Here is a 20,919-nt window from a genome sequence, read left to right as displayed (position 1 = left end):
GGAGGGAAGAATTGGAGAGGAGTAAAAAAGAGAATGGCGGTCCTCCATGGTTGGCGGCGGAGGGCTCGCTTTGAGTCTAGCGGTGACAATCGGCACGAGAAATAAAAGCAGAGCTCGCTAGAATATTTCACTAATGACGGGTTTGTGCACACGCTTCAGCACGGCCTTAAAGGATTAGGATGTTACGCTGCTGATAAAGTGAGATATCAGTGGTGATGGAATAACGTCCAGCCTGTAAACAGCAGCCACCAAAGTACGGAGGACCAAACCTGACTGATTAGTAAAAATAAAAAAAGGAGTGCATGAATAACTCAAATGGTCACATACATGTAGAAATGAACTGAAAAGCATAAATGGACAAGGAAAGTCAAGATATTCAAAAAAAAGGAAATTATCAACAAATAATAATCCTTAAAAATAAAATGAAAATGAATGTGAAATTCAATGATTCCACATTCATTTTTTCATTAAACCAGCTTTGCATATTCAGACTCCCCAGAGGTTGAATCCTAATGACCCCCAGATATGTCCCTCTAGCGCCACCATCAGGACAACATTTCACAAGAAATACACAAGTGCACACACACACATACAAAAAAAATCAAAGAAATTGAATGTAATGAAATAATCTGGTTTCTGCTCCTCGGAGGATTATCTCTTTAGATTTCAATAACCTGATGATCATTCCTGTAGAGCTGGGCAATACATCTGTTTTAATTTGCAAAATTAGTTAGGTTTGATTTTGGATAAAGTTGTCTTTTCCTGGTTTTACAGAAAAGTTATATATTTTTCTCAACATGATGTATTGCCCAGTCCTACATTCCTGTAGTTGGACAAGTTTATCTCCACTGAATAAATGCTGACTTTGCACTTATCACATTTCCTATTTAGTCAGGTTTGGTCATCCATAACAAGGAGAATGCTTGTCCATTTGTTATTACCTATACATATTGAATCCTAAATCCACAATTAAAAGCTGTCAGTTTAACTCAAACTCTCTTTTACATTTTGTTCTTATTACCTTTATTTTTTGTCACAAAGGCCAGGAAGTCCCGAAAGATTATTTATTTCTTATCTTGTGCACAAATCTTATTAAAAAGAAACACACTCTTTTGGGACCTCCGGGCCTCTGTATACGTTTGTTAAAACACTCCCTTATTATTAAAACAGTTGTCTTTTTAGTAATTTGAGAAGATTTAATTGTCGCTTTCAGCTACTTCACACAAATACTTTTTACTTTTTTATATGACATATTATAATTAGTTGCCAGGTTTCACAACTATGTATGTATGTGTAAAGTGATGGAAAAGGAGTTTGAGGAAGTTTCCTCGATTTACATTTAATGTACCTTAAGTGCATCGTTGGATCACCAAACACACGAGAAAATGTTCCTCGATGTAGATGACCTGAACACAGCGGCTGTGTATGAACACATGTAACAGTAGCCATATGTCTGGAATACTTGACAGGAATATATGGTTCCCGAACTGTGGCTGGGTCTGCAGGATGTAATGAATTAAATGGTTATAAATCAAACCTTTAAGATATACTGCCACATTTTTTTGTTAATTCAAAACCCAAAACTTTCTTCCAGCTCTCACAGAAAATAAGTCTCAAACATCACAAGGGGATCGACCCAGAAAGAGAGCCGATCGACTGAACAAACTACGACGAACTAGTTGAACCAATTCCTTTGTCAGCGCCAACAGAAACAAAACATAATGATATACTAACATTTTCACTAAATCACAGCACCAGAATATTCAATCTGAGGTTGATGATGTATGTTTAGAAAGACATATAAAGCAAGCACCTCAGGACTGAATGTTTCTCCAAACCTTCAAAAAACGTTCAAGCCCAGTGTCAGTGTTTTTTGAGGTTCTCTCTTATTGAAAGCGGTTATTAAAAAAGTTATTGAAAGATTTGGTGTATGTATAAACGATACTCCAGTATGGTGTCTGTTACGGTAAGATTGTAGTGTGTGTGTATGTGTGTGTGTGTGTGTGTGTGTGTGTGTGTGTGTGTGGTTGTGTGCGTTGAGGTGTGTGTTGTGTGTGTTGTGTTGTGTGTGTTGTGTGTGTGTGTGAGACTCTTTTTACATGTCAGAGAACATGAGGAACACAGCATAACAAAAGAAGATGAATAAACATCATCAGCATCCTGACATAGAAACATCATGACTCCTACAGGAAATGCTTCTTTTTTTTCTCATTCACTCCTTCAGAATAAAACCATGATCCAAAGCAAAAATCATGAGCAAAAGCAAAGAGATGGAAAATATTTAAACTCTGATGCAATATGACGAGGAAAAGACGGCAGCACCACTCACACAGCTGGGCGGTGAGAAATGTTTTTGTGTGTCACAGACAGTCAAGGAAGAATCAAACCATCAGCACCAAACAGTGACACATGTAAACCAACACACCTGACCCGAACACCTGCCTCAGCAAAGATCAATAAAGCAGACATAGACAGGAAAAGTCAGCCGTCATTTCATCTTTTTTCGACACCAATTATTAATTTTGTTGCTGAAATTGTCTGTCCATGTTTTAAGATAAATAGGACTATACTGAAGCACTGGATAGAAACACATTTTAAAAATGTGAAGCAACCACAGCTCCCATGAGGCTTTGACAGCTAAGACTCATGAAATATGGTTTTGCTTTTTGTAAGCTGTGTTGCATTTGAAATAACACACAATATGACTGCATGGCCTGAAGACAGTGTGCCAGTAAAACCTTAATACAATCAAAATCGTTTCTTTAAATGTTTCATGCAACGCTAACACATTTAGCCTCTCTTAAGCTGTTGTCAGTAAACATCAATGTTGCACCAATGACAGCTCCCCAAAATGTTCTTTAACTGAGGACATACGGCTAATAAGTGCACAATGTTTTTAGCTGTGGAGAAAAATAAATATCACAAGAAGAATGTCATCACCATCTCTCCATGCTGGAAGTCAGTAAATATTAAATATAGCAGAGGATATGTTGGCTGCTGCTGGTTAAACAGAATGACTGCATGTGACGGATGTTCAGCTGCAGACACACTGAGACACCTTTAAAGGACAAGTCCAACATGAGTTCAGATGTTTTGCTCTTAGGAAACAGACTAACTGCACTGGCTGATGTTCTGTCAATGCTAATGCTAACTTAGCTAGGGATTTTAGGAGAAATCTACTGACGCCAGAAGTCAATGTTTGTAAAACTAGTCAACTGTTGGCACCTGATTTATCCCGTAGATCCAGGGATTGACCTTGGTTTCTGGTTCTCCTAGTGAAGTAAAAAGCTGCTAAATCTTCAACAATGATAAAAGCCAAAGAAGGGGGAATCTGAAAATGAGCTGATCCTCTGAACATGTTGGATTTGTCCTTTAAGATGCATGTTGACCGACAGATTAATGAAGTGGAGCAGCATTCATCAGAGTGATGAGTCTGAACATCAGCCGTCCACTTTCTCCTCTGTCCGTCAACATTGAGAGCCGAGCCCTCCTCTGATTGGCTGGCTGTGTCTCTTACCGGTCTTTGAGGTCCAATGGGATCCGACTCTCTCCGGCGGGGACGTCCTGACGGCAGCGAGTGACAGGGCGACTGGGCGGGGCTTCCTCCGCTCCTCCTCGACGCCTCCTCCTCCGTTAGCGTTAGCATCCCTCGGCTACTCTCCCTGGTGTGGGTCTTTGGACGGACCACCAGCTCCCCTGCAGAAAAAAACAATGTTGACAAGAGACTGTTAAGTGCCCCGATAAACATTCCTGTTGTCATCTTGCAATATACTAATTTATATAAAAAGTTATCACCGCAATAAACCGTATTTAATTTTGTTTTAATTTACATTATTTAATTTCATATTCTGTTCTCGTACTTATCATGTACATGAGAGTAACACATGCGTCACTTCCGGGCAAAAAGTTACGGCTCCGCCCACTTTTGGGGGAAAACAAAGCTGTCATTTGAATGGCGGTCAATACAAATTCTGAAGTTTTTGCCAATCCGATCAGAAATTTAAGAAAACCGTGGATTTCGACGATCGGCTCGATATTTGGTTAAATATAGCAGTAGGTGATCGATGTCCATGAGAGTAACATCTACGTCACTTTACGGCCCGCCCACTTTTGGGGGAAACCAACGCTGTCATTTGAATGGCGATCGAGCCTGAAGCCACAGAGCTCTCCTGTTACTGTCCTTTCTTCTTAGAGGAAGTCCAGAAACACGTAACTCTGGATTTGTTTTAATGTTTGAGGAGCAATAAACGACACAGCAGCTTTTTGGCATGATAACAAAATTATTTTCCGCCTCGCTCATGAGAGTAACAGCCGGCGAAAATGACAGCCTCGCCTACTGATTTTAATTATAATAATAATAATAATAATAATACATTACATTTTTTATTAGAGCGCTTTTACAGGTGTTCAAAGCGCTTTGCACATTACACATATTAGACATGTAAGAGTCATTACTGTGGACATTACCCACAGGAACAAATGCGGGTGAAGTGTCTTGCCCAACGGCCTGACGCAGGGCGGGAGGCGGGATTTGAACTGGAGTTCACCAACGCCTCTTGATCTGATGACCATCTGCGCCAAAACCGCCCCAATTGAACCATAATTGAACCATATATCGAGCCCGATCATCGATTTCAAATTATTTAATGTAATTGTTTGCCTGACTGGCCATCGTAATCGGGCTCTTTGAAGATCCGAAAAATCCACGGTTTTCAAAAACTTCTGATCGGATTGGCAAAAACTTCAGAATTTGTATTGACCGCCATTCAAATGACAGTGTTGTTTTCCCAGAAAAGTGGGCGGGGCCTTAATTTTCGCCCGGAAGTGACGAAGGTGTTACTCTCATCTATTGACATGTATATATACTATTTTTGCACTGCTTTTTTGTTGTATTTTTGTATTTTATTATATATGTTGCATTGTTGGAGGAGNATATATATATATATAGTCTTTTTGCACTACTTTTTATTTTGTATTTTATTTATTTATATATGTTGGATTGTTGGAGGAGCTCAGGTCAGAAGCATTTCATTGCCATTTCTACACTGTAGCTGCTGAGCATATGACGATAAAACCTTTGAAAGTTAATACTGATGCAGACATTATCAAAGCACAAGCATCTAATAGGTACATGTTGGGTATGTCATCTTACAAATATACATTCTATATGTAACATTAGTGAGCAGAAAGTATTTTTAGAGCTTTTTCACTTTGAAGAATTTAGGGATGGTTTGTTGAGATGATGTACGAGCCAGAACAAACAGTCCAGGATTTGTTTAGCGTAGCTTAGCACAAAGTTTGGATGCAGCGTGAAACTATTTATTGCCAAACTCTATCAAACAAATCCAACATCTCCCAGTCAGTCTGCTTTACACTTTTTATGAGATTTGTTGAACACTTGTGAAAGAGAAGGTTAACAAGGACACATTGTGATTTAAGCAGCAGTTAGCAAGACGTTTAGTAATTATAAGATAACAAGATACAACAACTCTGTCTCAGTTTGTTGTGCTAAGCTAAGCTAACACCTATCATTGGACATACTGGTAGAAATCTGCCTTCCAGTCGATGAAAATATTGTCATTTAAGAAGCTACTTTTTTTAGGAGCTTTGATAGTTACGTTACTTTTGCTGTAAAATTGCACTTTGTAGGTCCGCCACACTCAGGATGTAATAGTAACTAAATACTACATTCAAAAAAATATCTTGGCCAGAAAGTTGCTACACTTCATAGAAACGCTTTTACCTAAAACCTAGCTGTAAGGCTCTAAATTTAAAACAGTGCGGTATCAACACAAAATGTTCAAAAGCCTGATTTTGGCACAATTTCTATGGTAATCTTGATGAGTTTTAATTGATGGGTAGTTACAACACAGACTGTATTATACCTTTAACAAAAATACCTGATAGTTAATGATAGATAGGGTTTTGAAAAACAAGTTTATTTTTCTCAAAGTACTGTTTTAGTACAACTAAGGTATCCTTTTGGTATTAAAAGCCATATCCAGAAGTGTTGGATCTAAATCCTTAAATGTTTTACCTCTAAAACGATATTGGTAATTGTTTAAATCTCCCCAGTGTGTACAGGAGCTCCTACCTGCGGCCCGGAGCCTCCTCCTCTCCTCCTGCTCCTCCAGGGGTCGCAGCTCCTCCGGTTCCTCGTCCGTCGTTCCTGACGTTGTTGGCTGGAAGTCCCGCAGCTCCGTCTCTTTGTCGATGATCACCCACTCTTTGCTGTCGAAGTCCTCCTCCTCGGCCAATGGGACGGAGCGGATGAAAGCGTTGCTGTGCGCCTCCTGGTCCACCGACGCCACAGAGACCTCCTGCCGCCCGCTGGCCAGACGGTCACCACGGCAACCGGGGTCGACTGACAGCATCTGAGCCGGCTGTGAGGAGTAGACGTGACGAGACGGAGAGCCGAGGATATCCATCCGGGACCTGGACACAGACATGAAGACATTGAGTTTAACTTTGACTTCAACAGCTGTATGTTTTGCACATTTTTCACCCATGTCCTTCCTTCGAGACAAGTTCTAGTAAAGTCGTAATTTATTGAGACCAAAGCCGAGGTAAGACCTGTCTCAAGTGATGAATGGCAAAACTAAACAAGTCCCAAGTCTAGACTAAGCTATTTCAAGTGAATGAGAGCTAGTCCAAGTCCAGTTCAGTCAAGACCTATGTCTTATCTTGAATGGCAAGATGAAGAAGTTTCAAGTCAGGTCAGTTGAGGTCATTCTGAGAGAGAGAGAGAGAGAGAGAGAGAGAGAGAGAGTCACAAGGCTTGTCAAAAGAAGTCTCAAGTAAATCTAGATAAATCCAAGTAAAATCAGTTTGAAACCAGTTCAAAGTGAATAAAAGCATGTAATTTCTTACATACGAAGGTTGACTCTAAAGCTAACCATATAGCAGGGTATATGCAGGAATCCTGAAGTCAAATGAAATACCTTTTAAGAGCTTTTTTAAGACTCTTTCCATACATTTTAAGACCTCATCGCCACTTTGAGTTCTAACCGGTTACCTTGGCGACACACTTTACCTCACATTTACTATACAGTATTGATTGTCCTTCCTCCTTATCTTCCAACCATTTGGACGCAGACTTGCATTTCCCCATAACGATGTTGTTTAACAACCGGCGTAAACGGACCTTCGCGCGCTATCAAGCAGTGAGCGTGCGATGTCCTGTTCAGATGACGTCAAANGCTTCTTATATCCCCCCCCCACACAGAGCAGAGCAAGGCAACGAAACTTAAAATAAGAAGCAGCATTTTACGGCGCGCTATGCATGGGGCCGCCTTGTTTCCCGACATGTCGTTTCAGTAAATTAAAGGGTGTTTCATGTTGTCGTTGCTGTGGGACTTCTTAATACCTTGGAAAATGCCGTTTAATACTTTTTAATACTTTTTAATAGCCTTAATTTTCGCTAAATTGATTTATCAACATTTAATACTTTTTAAGACCCCGCGGACACCCTGTCTAGTCCAAGACCAGACATGTCTTTATAGGAAAACTGCTATTTAGTTTTTCCAATTAAAGTGTTGTCAAGTCTTAAAACTGGCCTCCATTTTGTTAGACTAATTCTCAGACTCTTTAAGTCATTTTTTTACTTGAGTTGTTCCTGTCAAGAGATAAGATAATATAAGATAAGATAGTACATTTATTGAAATGTTTGTGTTGCAGCAGCATAAAAAGACATGGCCTTTTACAATAGAAAAAATAAACAAGAAAGTGGAAAATATACATGTTGAATTTACAAATGAACAATAACAAAATATAAAGCAAGTTATTATATATCCATAAGTATGTGAGGGATGGAATATTAAATATGAATATATAAATGTAAAATGTACAGTGTGATTTTAAGACCAAGAGAAGCTATGGAGCAGAGAGTTGTTTTTAAACCCCCTTCAGTGTTTTCTGTAGTTTGAGATCACCTCGGGCCGTAGCCGTCGTTGCGGCCCTCAGCTGCCGACAGTCGGTCCGACTCGGGGCTGTTGACCCGGCGGTATCGTAGAGACCGACCGCCGGTGGGCGACTCGGGGACTCCTCCTCGAACGGGAGACGCTGGACACGCCCCCCGACCCGACTCGTCCTCCGGACCCCCCTGTGGAAGAACGGGAAGTCATGAAAGTCAGTAACAATTACATTACATTTCATTTTTAGTTTTTAGTTTTTACGCTGCTATGGACAATCTTGCACTAACGTACATTTCTAAAAGATATTGAAGTGACTGTTATTTTCTATTTGATTGTTGCACTTTTATTTAGGTTCTAATGTGTGCATATGTATAAATGCGTCTGTTGATTGTGTATATAGGTATATACATATTTTTATACATATTTTTATATATATTTGTATTTTGTATTTGGGAAACGTTATTTTTCGATCTCTCTGTCTGTACACTAGGGATGTGCATCTCACACACAAACTGAAAGATTGACAATGACTTGATTTCATTGAGCTGACACTTCTATACAAAGCGACTTACAAAAAGTGCGTTCAACCATGAAGAAACAAACACAAAATCAAGAATCCTGCCGGTACATTTCCTATCTATAAACCCATTTTTTGTAGCCTACAAGTGTCATGATTTTTGTCAATTTAAAAAGTGGGATATTTTGCTCTGAATTGCAGCGTAGTAAGGCAAGGCAAGTTTATTTATCTAGCACTTTTCAACACAAGGCAATTCAAAGTGCTTTACAACAATGAAAGACATTAAGAGCATAAAACACATTAGAAACATTAAAAAGCAAAGATATTAAAACATGAATAACACATGAATACAAGTATAGCCACATTCTCACATTCCTCTACCCTAGTCTTCGTGAAATTATAGTTATTTTGATAGTTTTTATATTCCTTTCATCCTTCTCTTTCATCCATTTTGCATCCCCAGCCAACACATTCCCCCTGTTTCACTGTTACCCGAACCCATCTTTGACCTTTAAACCGCCTTTCTTTTCAATTTCCAGAATTAGGATATTGAAACCCGTTTTAAGACTTCCCTCATGAATCTTTGGCCTTCAAACCACTTTTAGTAGAAGTATAAATCAGCTGTTTAGTAGCATTTCAAACCTTGCTCAGGCTGATCCTGAGTCTGTTGCGGTTGAAGTCCGTGTCCTCCCACACCTCTCCGGTCTCCCCGGTGTTTTGGGCCCCCGTGTCCCCGGGGGGGCGGCTGGTGGGGGGCGGGGGGGCGTTCTCCTGATCACTGAGGTGTTCGTCCTGCAGAACCTCGTCTGTGTTTTCCCGCCCGAGATCTCCAGGGATCGGCGTCATGATGGCTCTGTGGACCCAAGAGGTTCTGGTATTTCAGAGACTAATTGGGTCATTCTGATGTGTTGCCTGTTTAAATTAATATCCTGTATTCAGCATTAGATATTCTATAATCCAGGCAGCCTTTGGTTGTAGTTCATGTGGGTGATTTCACATTTGGTTTTTGTGACAGGGTTCTAGTTTATCCATCCTCAAACATTGGCATAGTGGGTATTATTGTGCTCAAAGTATTTATTTATAACTAAAGCGCAGAATCAAACATATTTACAATTTGGGCAAAATGGCAGTGGCTGGGTTTCAGGTTGAGGAAACTGATTACTCTTTGGGAAAGAAGTTTGTGTGTGTGTGAGTGTGAGTGTGAGTGTGAGTGTGAGTGTGAGTGTGTGTGTGTGTGTGTGTGTGTGTGTGTGTGTGTGTGTGTGTGTGTGTGTGTGTGTGTGTGTGTGTGTGTGTGTGTGTGTGTGTGTGTGTGTGTGTGTGCGCCGCCCGCTGTCACTGGCGTTGTTGGTCAATCTGTGATCTGCACCGTCACAGTTTTACATATTGGGATATGATTTATGTATTTAGGTTCATTTGTTTTGTCCGTTGCAAATGTGAATGTTTCCTGGAATTCTTATTTTCAGTGACGATGGATTGAATAATAATATAACAATTCTCCAGCATTAAACCAGAATGTTCATCTCAACATTTAAATTTGAAAATTTGAAAGCCAACCTTTAATTAATTTTTCGGATTTACGAAAGAGTTTTGTCCACTTGGGGTTTGGCCTTGCTATATTTGGGTTTTTTCTGCTCTGTTTCCGCCATTTTCTTAGCTTCCTCTTGGATGCTGGCATATCATCTGGCACACCTTAACTACCTTTAAGCAAAGAACGTCCCTAACAGTATTACAAATTAAAAACTTCTGATAGTACCAGCAACTAATATTTTTGCTACCATTTATTTCACTTTATTTTTTTAGACGTTTGTCTTGCTTGGAAAAGAGCAACAACTAATGAAGCTTAGCGCAAGTTCAATGAGGAAGACCAATCCTCTGGTGTTACATGTCATTTCAATACTCTCTCCTCCCAATAAGCGATCGGGGGCATTACTCCCCAGCTAGCCAATCATCGCACCCGCTACCCCTTTAAATCTGCTCTTCCCTCTCTGTCAGTCGTCATTTCAGGCGTCAATGCACAACCCTCCTCCACCCCTTCGCCTCCTGTCTCCTAATACAGGGCCAAGCAAAAACCTTCTCCCTTCAGACCGGACCGAACCACTTATCACCACCACCAGTGTCTAGACCCCGGGGGGTTCATCGGAGCGGTTTCCCCCCCCTGAATGATCATCCTGAAAACCGGGGCCTAATCGCCAAACATCATTTCATTCACTTGTCGTAATCCGTCAATCACCATTCCCTCATATCAGGCGTCCCGGTAATAAACGTCTCTCCTAATTGAACTACTTTTACTCAAAAATAGCATTCAATTATTTTACACTAACCTTATCTTTATTCTTCCAAACTCACAATACAGCAAAAATAAAAGAAATCAAATATAGGCCTAGTGTCTCCCATACTTCTATTATCAAAGATGAGTGAGAGGAATTATTTTTATCAATATTGTTTTTAAGAAAAATCCTCGTCATTCAGCTTTTTAGTGAAGCTTCAAGGTTCAAGGTTAGTTTATTTGTATAGCACATGTTAACACACAGAGGCTATTCAAAGTGCTTCACATAGGAATTTAACACATACTAATTAAAAACAAAACAAACACAAAAAAAAAAAAGACAATTCATAAAAGCGATAAATTGCTGGCTGCAGCTCAAAGTGCAACGATAAGGCACTGTTAAAGGATCTCAGGATAGGCTGCAATAAAAAAAAGTGTTTTAACCTTGATTTAAAAGAACCCAGGGTCGGGGCGGACCTCAGAATTTCAGGCAGTTTGTTCCAAGCTTGTGGTTCATGAAATCTAAAAGCTGCCTCGGCAAATGTAGTTCTGACTCTGGGGACAACGAGTAAACCCGTTCAACACAAATGCTCAGGAAGCTTCACATATCGTCTCCTGCTCATCTTTAGGCAGATCTCATGCAGCTGATGGTTTGTTTCTTACCCCACCATGGCGGCCGTGGGTCGGGTGTTTTGCTGAGGCTGGCTGGAGGTGCTGGTCGACAGCGTGACGTCTCCTCCGCCTTTCTCCCAATCAAAAGGCTCGTTCTCGGTGATGATTCGCTCCTTCATGCTGTTCTCAAACACCGACATCAGCAGCTGGGACAAAACAACAGGATAAAGTCCTTCAAGGTTCAAGGCTCTTATTGTCGTGTGTGCATAGCTACAGGGTAGATATGACAATGAAAATCTGAGGTCACAGGCTCCTCCAACAGTGCAACACAATCAAACAGATACAAGACTGCAAGTAAATAGAAATAAGGTAGAATACAAATAGTGCAAGGAGAGTCTATATACAAGTAATTGGAATATGAAACATTAGATAAATAATTTGTAAGTTGCAAACAGATGGATGTTCTTTCATGAATGAAAACTATTGTCCAGGTGATAACACTAAAAGAGAGGGCACACATTGTAAATACTTCTCAGTGTGTACCTGGTAGTCTGGTTTGGTGTAGTAGTCCAGGGCCAGCACGTGGTCCAGGAAGATATTAAACTCTGAAGGCATGTGTTTGAGCAGCATCCGGTGGTCGTAACGCTCTTTAATCTGACCAACTTGTTCCTGGAGAAAATCATAAAAGAACGCTTTAGACTGAAGTGACATTTTGACAATTCATGTACATTTCTACCTTTATTTGTTTGACATATAAAACAGGTTTTGATCATCAGGCAAAAGCAGAAAACAAAAACAATTTATTGACTTGGTAACCTACAACGAAAAGCTCCATCATTGTAACCCTTTAAATGCCAGTTTCTCTCACATAATGTTGTTGTCTTTTTAAACATCATTGTTTTGATTACACAGCGAGGCTCCTTGTGGTAACCAGGAAATAACCGATGGCAAACATGAGGAAATGGCTCAATCTGGTGCAAAATAGTAGTTACATGTTGAAAGTTGTCGATTTAAAGGGTTTTAAAGATAACAATTTGAAGAGAGAGTGAGGCGTTAAGTGAATATCTCTAGAGGGCAAAAGCGTTAGTTTTGTAGTTAATTTTTTTTTTTACGATATGGTCTTATCTAACATCAATGTAAATACTTTACTATACTACAGTTTTTGAAATAGTATTATGTTCTAACAGGTTGATATTTACTATGTGAAAATATTCTTGTATACTGTTGTTGTTGTTGATATTGTTGAAGTCTTTACAGGAGTAAACAAATACTGATTTGTTTACCTTATCTTTGATTTTTCGCCATGGCAACTGTCCAACAGCGAACTCCACCAACATGTAAAATAATGACCACAGGTCGTCATGGCGACCCATTTCCTGGAGGGAAACAGAAGAAAAACAATATTATTGTTTATGTCAGTTTTATCAGTAAATAATAAAATGTAGTCAATACATAACTGCTGATATAACCTATGTAGGCTACGGTAAGGTATTCCTATCATTCACTTTCATTAAAGACATTATTTACGTAATTATTTAAAGACAACACACAAACACTGACTTTGTTTTTATGAGCGTTGACCGAAGCGTAGCGGACCGTCCCTCTGAATCCCGCCACAGTCCTCGGCTGAACAGAAGAAGAAAACATTTACAGATTATTCACATCAACATTAAATCATTACTGAACCCTTTACTTCTAAATCACACACGGCTGCTCCGTTAGATAAACACATATCTAACAACAAGGAAGTTTGGCTTAATGTAAATCCTGTCGACCGTAAACATTGATACAGAACAAACAGAACTACAGTGACAAATGGTAAAGACATTGAAATGTTTTCTTCTTCTCTGGCTATCGCCTCATGTCTGTGGTTCAAATGTGTAATATTCGTAGAATTTGAATGCATTGATCTTGTATTTCTTGCACAAAGCTTGCGCTCAAAAACCTGAGCAGTACAAGTTGGGCGTGGGTTGCCACTCCACTTTAATGTGTCACACAAAATGGCCCAAAATACTAAATGAAGCTGGTGTCTCTGTCTTGGTAATAAGTGGTCTATAACCCATTACATTTCAAAGCTGTATTATGTGTGCCAAAATTGAACTGGAGTGTAAACCGCCTCTGTGAGTGGGTTGCTTCTTCAGTTATATCATTTTAACTATGCTGTAATTATGAAAAAAACTCCAATAATTAAACTTATATCCAGATATTATTTCCCTGAATGTGCTGCCTGAATCTGTTGGATTCATGTTTCAGGCGTAAACAAAGCAAATTATAACCAAAACATCCAAATAATAACACGTCAGCAGAGGGTCACGCTGCATCTACACAGCCTCCAAATAACACAGGGGTCAATCAAGATGTTTCCATGGTGATATTAATCACAACTGTGTGGGGAACAGGAAGTGATCACATGTCCCTTTGAGGACTGGAGACACGTCATGACTCGAGACGGATATACAGATGTACTGTACGTGCCAAATGTTCCCTTTAACAGTGAGTCATGAAGTTATGACACTGTTTCTTTCCCTTCGATGGCTAATGGATTTATTTAAAGCAGTCCATTGAATTTTCAGTGCTGTCACCTTAACTCATTAAGTTCGTTCTTGAGGTAGAAATCATTTTCCTCCACATGACACATTTGCAAAGATGACGTTTTAAATGGTGTTTTCATCCTTGTTCTCTCTCGGTCTTCTTCTTCTCTCATTGTTTCTCGAGGTGAAATTACAGCTTGTGAAATAAAATGGTTTTAATTGGTGCTAAATATTTATTTCTAGCAACAGATTTACACATGAATATACAATCTATTGACGACAGACCTTCCTGTTGTTGTGTGGAGATCAAATGTGTGTCTATTAATGAGTGGGGGTGAAATGTAATTTAATGACAACCATTTCATTAACTCAGTTGCTTATGTATTTATATTTTTCTTCATATCCTTTAAAATGATTCCCATTAATTAGTACTATTCTATTTAAGTAATTGTTGGTGTTTACTAATTTCTTGGTTTCATGTTTGAATCTTGAATGTAATGTCATTTTACCCCTCATTCATCCTGTAAAAAATACAGTTATATATACAAAACGAAATGTTTCCTATTTTATTTGGAAAAACCCTGTCCCTGGGTGTTTCTCAATGTCGAGTAAAGCTGCTCCAGAGCCACTATTTCAAGCATACTACGTCATCGAATGCCGCCGAAGTACTGTTCCAATGTCCAGCATACTTGGAATTCTACAGAGCCCGGCGTACTCCATTTTAATTTCAAAATCTGTGGCGGAAAATGTAAGGCGGGGCCTCTCATATGACGCACATCTGCTCGCCTGTTCCACTCTTCGTTTTCCGAATGCCAGGAAGTATTCTTGCCTCACTTCTGAAGCAAGTGACTCGGAAGACATGTGCCACCAAGCAAGCGTACTCGACATTGAGAAACACCCACTGTGTGTTACGAGCTTTTGTGTGTGTGTGTGTGTGTGTGTGTGTGTGTGTGTCTCTCCCTCTCCCCCTGATTGTCTCCAGGTGGAGCCTCTCCCTCAGGTGCTCCCAATCCCCAATCAGGGCCTCCATAAAGGACCTGAGGAAGGCTGCAGTGACTCTCTCCTTCTTCTCTGGGCTGCATGTGTGCAGCATGTGTGGTGTCTATGGGTGTTTCTCAATGTCGAGGAAGGCTGCTCCAGAGCCACTATTTCAAGCATACTACGTCATCGAGTACCGCCGAAGGACTGTTCCAATGTCCAGCATACTTGGAATTATACCGAGGCCGGCGTACTTCGTAGCGAGAAATGTCGATGGTTCTTTGCCGCAGAGCGCATGTTGTTAGACTCTTGCGGTCACTTGAAATATCCCACCAATGCTTTTGCGCTACTGGTGACCTAATTTCGCAACTTTGGCGAAATCTGTTTCGCTCTCATTTATATGGTGGGGCCTTTCCGATATGATCGCCACACTTGTTAGCCTGGTTTCCTACCATTCTTCCGTTTTCGAGGCTACGGAAGGATTCTTCGCCTCGCCTTCGAAGCAAGTGACTCGGCAGACATGTGCTACCTAGCAAGCATCCTCGCGAGGATTGAGAAACACACCTCTGGCCGTCTCTTCTCATCTCGAGGAATACTGGCTTCCAAGCCAATATTTCAAGGATGCTACTCATCCGAGTGCCGCCGAAGGAACTGTTCCAATCTCCAAACATACTTTGGAATGTCCAACAGAGGCCGCGTCCTTGTTTGCGGGGAAATATCGAGGCTGCCATGGGTAGACTTCGCGTCCTTAAAATCCCCACAATGCTTTGCGCACGGACCAATTTCAAAAACCCTTGCGGAGAATGGCTGAACCGACGCAGTACCCCTAGTCCAGAAGGGAACGTAACACAGTGGCCGTTTCTCAATGTCGAATAAAGCTGCTGCAGAGCCACTATTTCAAGTATACTACGTCATCGAGTGGCGCCGAATGCTGGGCATTAAACAGTCCTTCGGCGCCACTCGATGACGTAGTGTACTTGAAATAGTGGATCTGCAGCAGCTTTACTCGACATTGAGAAACGGCCTGTGTCACGTCTGTTTTGACTTCCTGTCCCTGTTCGTCTTGATTGTTGTGTATTGGGAAGTTTTGTTTTATTTGGCCTCTTCTGAACAAAGTGTGAAATAAATGTATTTCAGTACAAATCCATGTGTTCCTTCCAGAAGGAGTTTCTCTCCCACACACTCCCGCCCTGCCTGATATGGCTCCATCGGACTCCTTTGTTTACTTCCGGATCTTTTTGAACATTAAAGTATGTAAACATGTCACAGTAGAGGTGGAAAATATAAGTATTAACCTGAAAATGAGCAGAATAGTGCCCGTCTAAAATGTCCTGTTTCCTGCATTTGGGTCCACTCTGCTCCTCGTGAAACTGTGAGTAATACATGATAAAGGTTTCATCTAATATTAGCAGCACTTAAATCTCTGACGGTGACAAACAGGTGTTTTATTTTTCTGCAATTATATTGCGACCGTCGGCTGGTGATGCGGCTGTGACCCCTCTGTCGCTATAGAAACCACTCACATCCCTGGGTAACCATGGAGATGATGGAGAAACGGGAGGCATGCACGTCAAAATCATAAGTCCAAAGGAAACTGTAAGAAAAACAAAAACAACACTGAAACGTAAAAAGAAATGAAAATAAAACACCACATAAATCACTGAGGTGACAGACTGAACATCGTGCAAACTGTCAAAGCAAAACGTACTTTTATAAAATCACATTTTTTAAATAAAATATAAATAAAAAAGTAAACAGTATATTATATAACATAGGGGTGAAAGTACACGATTTAAGACTTCAGAGGATTTTGTTTAAAGGCAAATTATTATTGTTTTGTTGTTATTTAAATTAATGGTTGTCTTGAATTTGACCTACTAATTTTAACATCCCTATTTTATTTAATCATCAGCAGATTTTATTTTGTTATTTAAATGTTAGATGTACATTGGATATATAATATAATCTGTTTCTATCCCTAATAACGTCTCTTCTTATTACCAGTTGGCCAACACTTTATTTACTTTTGTTTGTTTTGCATTGTTTGAGCTAATTCCCATAAAGTGTGTACTAAGTTGAATACTAAAATAATCACTTTTATTGTTTTATTGTGTTAAATAGACAGATAGGTACTTTATTGATCCCAAATTGGCAAATGATTTAGTTAATTAACTTATCTTAATGTTGTTTTATTAACAAACATTCTTTAAATTTAAATAGTGTTGTGAAAAGAAATAGGGTGAGTGTGGAAATAAGAACTCCAACTGCAGAAGAAAAGCGGAGTTTGAGTCAAACAAAATAGAAACATGAGGAGGAAAGAGGAAGTAGGAGAAGAGGATCAATATATCCATTCTTAAAAATACAGCTCTTCTCTCTAGTGAGGGTTAGGTTTGGAGGTTTTAGGTAATGGTTTAAATTAATGAAAGCTTGTCAGGAAAATTTTAATTGGGATTTTAACTTGTTCTCATGGATCTGAAAGTTATCTCCAGGCGCAGTTTGTTTTACAGATTCTTAAACTTCCTCTGCAGAAAAAAAGAGGATAATCTCAGATGAATCTATAAACCAAAAAGTAGAGAAAAGAAAGTGAGAAGGAGACGGGAGAGCGGACGAAGGGGAGAGGAAACATGAGAGGCAAGAAGAGGAGAGGAGGAGATCAATACATCCATTTTGAAAGATGCAGTCCTTTGAGAGAGAGTGTTTCAGAGATATAAGGGGGAGTTTAAAGGTTAAATATATCTTGTTGGAGGCTGAGAACTGTGATAACAACTCCACAAAGGCTTGCAGAGAGAAAATCATGGCTTTAATCTAAAATACCAAATCTGAAATTAATCTCAGAGCTAAACGTTATCTGGAGAAGAAGAGTTTCAGTCCATCAGAGAGAAAAGCAGCAGAGTTACTCAGTCCATCCGCCGCATGATTTATTCATCTGCAGCCACAAACACACACACACACACACACACACACACACACACACACACACACACACACACACACACACACACACACACACACACACACACACACACACACACACACACACCGTCCTGCTGCCACAAATATCACGACAGCACCAGATGTAGATTAAAGCTGCTCTGTACAGTATTGTTGGTGCTAGCACGCAAAGTAATCCATATTATAAACGTGCTGACTATTGATGCTTCTTCCGAAGGATATAATGGCCTTGAAGCTGAAAGCCACAGACACAAAGTCGGACAGGTTTGAAAAAGACGGACTAACATGTAAATGGACTGCACTTATTTAGCACTTTTCAGTCTTTCAACCCATCAAAGAGCTTTGACATCTACACCCACTTACTGAGCCTCACATCCACACACATTTCCGCACCATTAGGAGCGTTAAAGGATTACGTTTCCCTCCCAAGGACACATCTATGTCGACCGCAGAGGATCGAAGCAACGACCTTACAATCAGAGGTCGACTGCTCTAAGGTCAGCTCGTTGGTTTCTAGTCTGCACCACTGATATGTGACTACTGCTAACCTGGTCATGTGACCTGAATCAGCTGGAAGGACTTCCTGTTTGATCAGCGATGATGTCACTATGTATGTGTGTGTGTGTGTGTGTGTGTGTGTGTGTGTGTGTGTGTGTGTGTGTGTGTGTGTGTGTGTGTGTGTGTGTGTGTGTGTGTGTGTGTGTGTGTGTGAGTGAGATGATGGAGGAATGAGAGAGAGAAATAGAGGAGAGGAAAGGCAGTATGTAGATGAAGAGTGGGAGAGGGGTACATCCGAAAAACAGTGGGGGAGAAAGGGAGAGGCGATTCTCACAGAAGCTGACTCAGCTGAAGAGAGAGAGAGAGAGGGAGAGAGAGAGAGACAGAGAGACAGAGAGAGACAGAGGTCTCTCGCTTACTGGCGCATTCAGGAGCATCAAATATTCATCTCACTGCTGCAACACAACACTGCAGGAGGAGGAAGAGGGGGATGAAGAGGGGGAAACACGTTATAAGGTGTGAGGAGGAAAAAAGAATGGAGGAGGAGAGACAGAGAGGAGGAGATCAATAGACATATAGAGAGAAGAGGAAACAAGAGAGACAGAAAGGAGGAGGAGGACGATAGAGGAGGAGGAGGAGGAGGAAGAGGACAGGGAGGCANCAGTAAATGGCTCACGCACTCTCTGATCTAAAAATATCTCAGAGCTCAGTCTGACAGAGACGTCATCAATGAATGAGAGAAGAAGAAGAGGGAGAAGCTCCCAGTGAAACCACAGAGACCAGCAGACCTCATCACTGACTGACAACCAATCAAAACATCAGGATCTGCCTTTTCAAAATAAAAGCCTTTTCCATTCAATTGTAGAAAGAAATCCCATCATGCAACAGGAGGAAACTGCTGTTTTATAATCCGCTTAAACAATAACATCTAATGACTCCTTATTGATCACACACACACACACACACACACACACACACACACACACACACACACACACACACACACACACACACACACACACAGTTATCTATTGAACTCGTGTACTGCAATGCAGTGAACACACCCTGTCTGTCTGATATTATGTAGCTTTTCATAATTAATTTTTTAACGGCTTAAAGGAAACTGAACCATAAAACAAATCAGGAGGAAAAAAGAGAAACAAATACAGAGTTAGTACAGAATAATAAAGAGAAAATAGTTTGTTTTGTGATTGTTTGAAATAAAAGAAGAAATAATAATTATAATAAGGATATTTTTAATTTCTTGTTTGTAATTTGATTTGAAAGTCAGGACTTAGATTATGAATTAATGTGAACGTTAAACTTATTATTAGATTTCTCAATATTTGATTCACATTGTCAGTCATAAAAAACATATTGAGTATTTGATATGAAGATTGCCTTTTATCTCATGAAAGTGAACAAAAAAATCCAATTCATATTTCACTTCTCATATTTATTTAAGTGTCTATTTTTATAATCATCCTGTCTTTTATTCTAGAAGGTCAAATGTTTTTGGATTTCACATCTAAAATGTCAGAATGATCAGATGACTTTGAACAACTACAAAAACCTCATATTTCAGACACGCTGATGTCAATATTAAGAAATACAAAGCCATTATTATAAGAAGCTATTCCGTAATTTTTAACCATCACATGATAAGCTTATTACGACTAATTATATATTTGTGGCAGAGCGAGTCGTCCATACAGCAACAACAGGAGATCAAAACCTCATACAAAAATCAACTGCAAACAATATTTTACTTTCAGCCTCTCTGGTGCTACTGTTGACGCAGAAGTTGTCAATAAAGTTTCTTACCGGCCGGACCTCTCCGGTGGTGTTTGTGTATTGCCGCGCCAGACCGAAGTCCAGCATGTAGCACTTCCTGTACGTGGAGGGGAGCCGGCCCATCGCAAAGTTCGACTGCAGGAAGAAAAACAGAAACTCATCAGCTCAATAAGTTCTTATTTTTCACGTTTTGTTTTTGACTCTCACCTGTTCAGACTTTGATTGAAAGGACTTTCCCCACCACTTTAAACAAAAAAAATGTACAGAGACTGCAAGTCAGATGAGAGACCTGTAACAATAAACTTGAATAAAGTGGTGAAATTAAACTCTCTGACACATTAACAATGAGACACTGAGACGAAGAATACTGAGAGACTGTGAAGTGAATCCCAATGTGTCAAATGTGACGAGGTGTGTCAATAAAGTTTAATAATAGGAAACCAGACCGACCGAGTCCTAATCCAGACCGACCGAGTCCTGATCCAGACTGACCGAGTCCTGATCCAGACCGACGAGTCCTGAATCCAGACCGACCGAGTCCTGATCCAGACCGACCGAGTCCTGATCCAGACTGACCGAGTCCTGATCCAGACCGAGTGAGTCCTGATCCAGACCGACCGAGTCCTGATCCAGACCGACCGAGTCCTGATCCAGACTGACCGAGTCCTGATCCAGACTGACCGAGTCCTGATCCAGACCGACCGAGTCCTGATCCAGACTGAGTCACATTAATTAGCACGATGATAATAACGATGAAGCTGAGCTGCCTTTCCTTCCTCACCCCGACCTTCCTCTTCCTCTTCCTCTTCCTCACACTCCTCTCAGTTTGTCCTGCAGCTTTTGTTCCAGCTCGGC

At 40.3% G+C, this 20,919-nt stretch overlaps 1 protein-coding gene across 1 annotated transcript in view; it reads right to left on the bottom strand.

The window, feature by feature from the left end:
- The window catches only part of ttbk1a (tau tubulin kinase 1a), a 31,643-nt gene extending 11,391 nt beyond the window's left edge, over nt 1-20,252 (bottom strand). The window contains exons 1-9 of the mRNA XM_010774598.1: nt 20,095-20,252; nt 12,872-12,937; nt 12,595-12,687; nt 11,855-11,980; nt 11,363-11,517; nt 9,073-9,283; nt 7,932-8,101; nt 6,095-6,435; nt 3,518-3,696 (exon numbers count right to left, since the gene is read on the bottom strand). Coding sequence (XP_010772900.1) covers nt 3,518-3,696; nt 6,095-6,435; nt 7,932-8,101; nt 9,073-9,283; nt 11,363-11,517; nt 11,855-11,980; nt 12,595-12,687; nt 12,872-12,937; nt 20,095-20,187 — 1,434 coding nt within the window. The 5' untranslated portion in view covers nt 20,188-20,252. The remainder of the gene's footprint in view (nt 1-3,517; nt 3,697-6,094; nt 6,436-7,931; nt 8,102-9,072; nt 9,284-11,362; nt 11,518-11,854; nt 11,981-12,594; nt 12,688-12,871; nt 12,938-20,094) is intronic.
- Between the last annotated feature and the right edge of the window lie 667 nt (nt 20,253-20,919).

The sequence above is a fragment of the Notothenia coriiceps genome, unplaced genomic scaffold (assembly GCF_000735185.1).
Source record: "Notothenia coriiceps isolate Sejong01 unplaced genomic scaffold, NC01 NC01_scaffold00014291, whole genome shotgun sequence".
Classification (NCBI taxonomy): Eukaryota; Metazoa; Chordata; class Actinopteri; order Perciformes; family Nototheniidae; genus Notothenia; species Notothenia coriiceps.
This window is presented reverse-complemented; position numbering and strand designations above follow the sequence as displayed.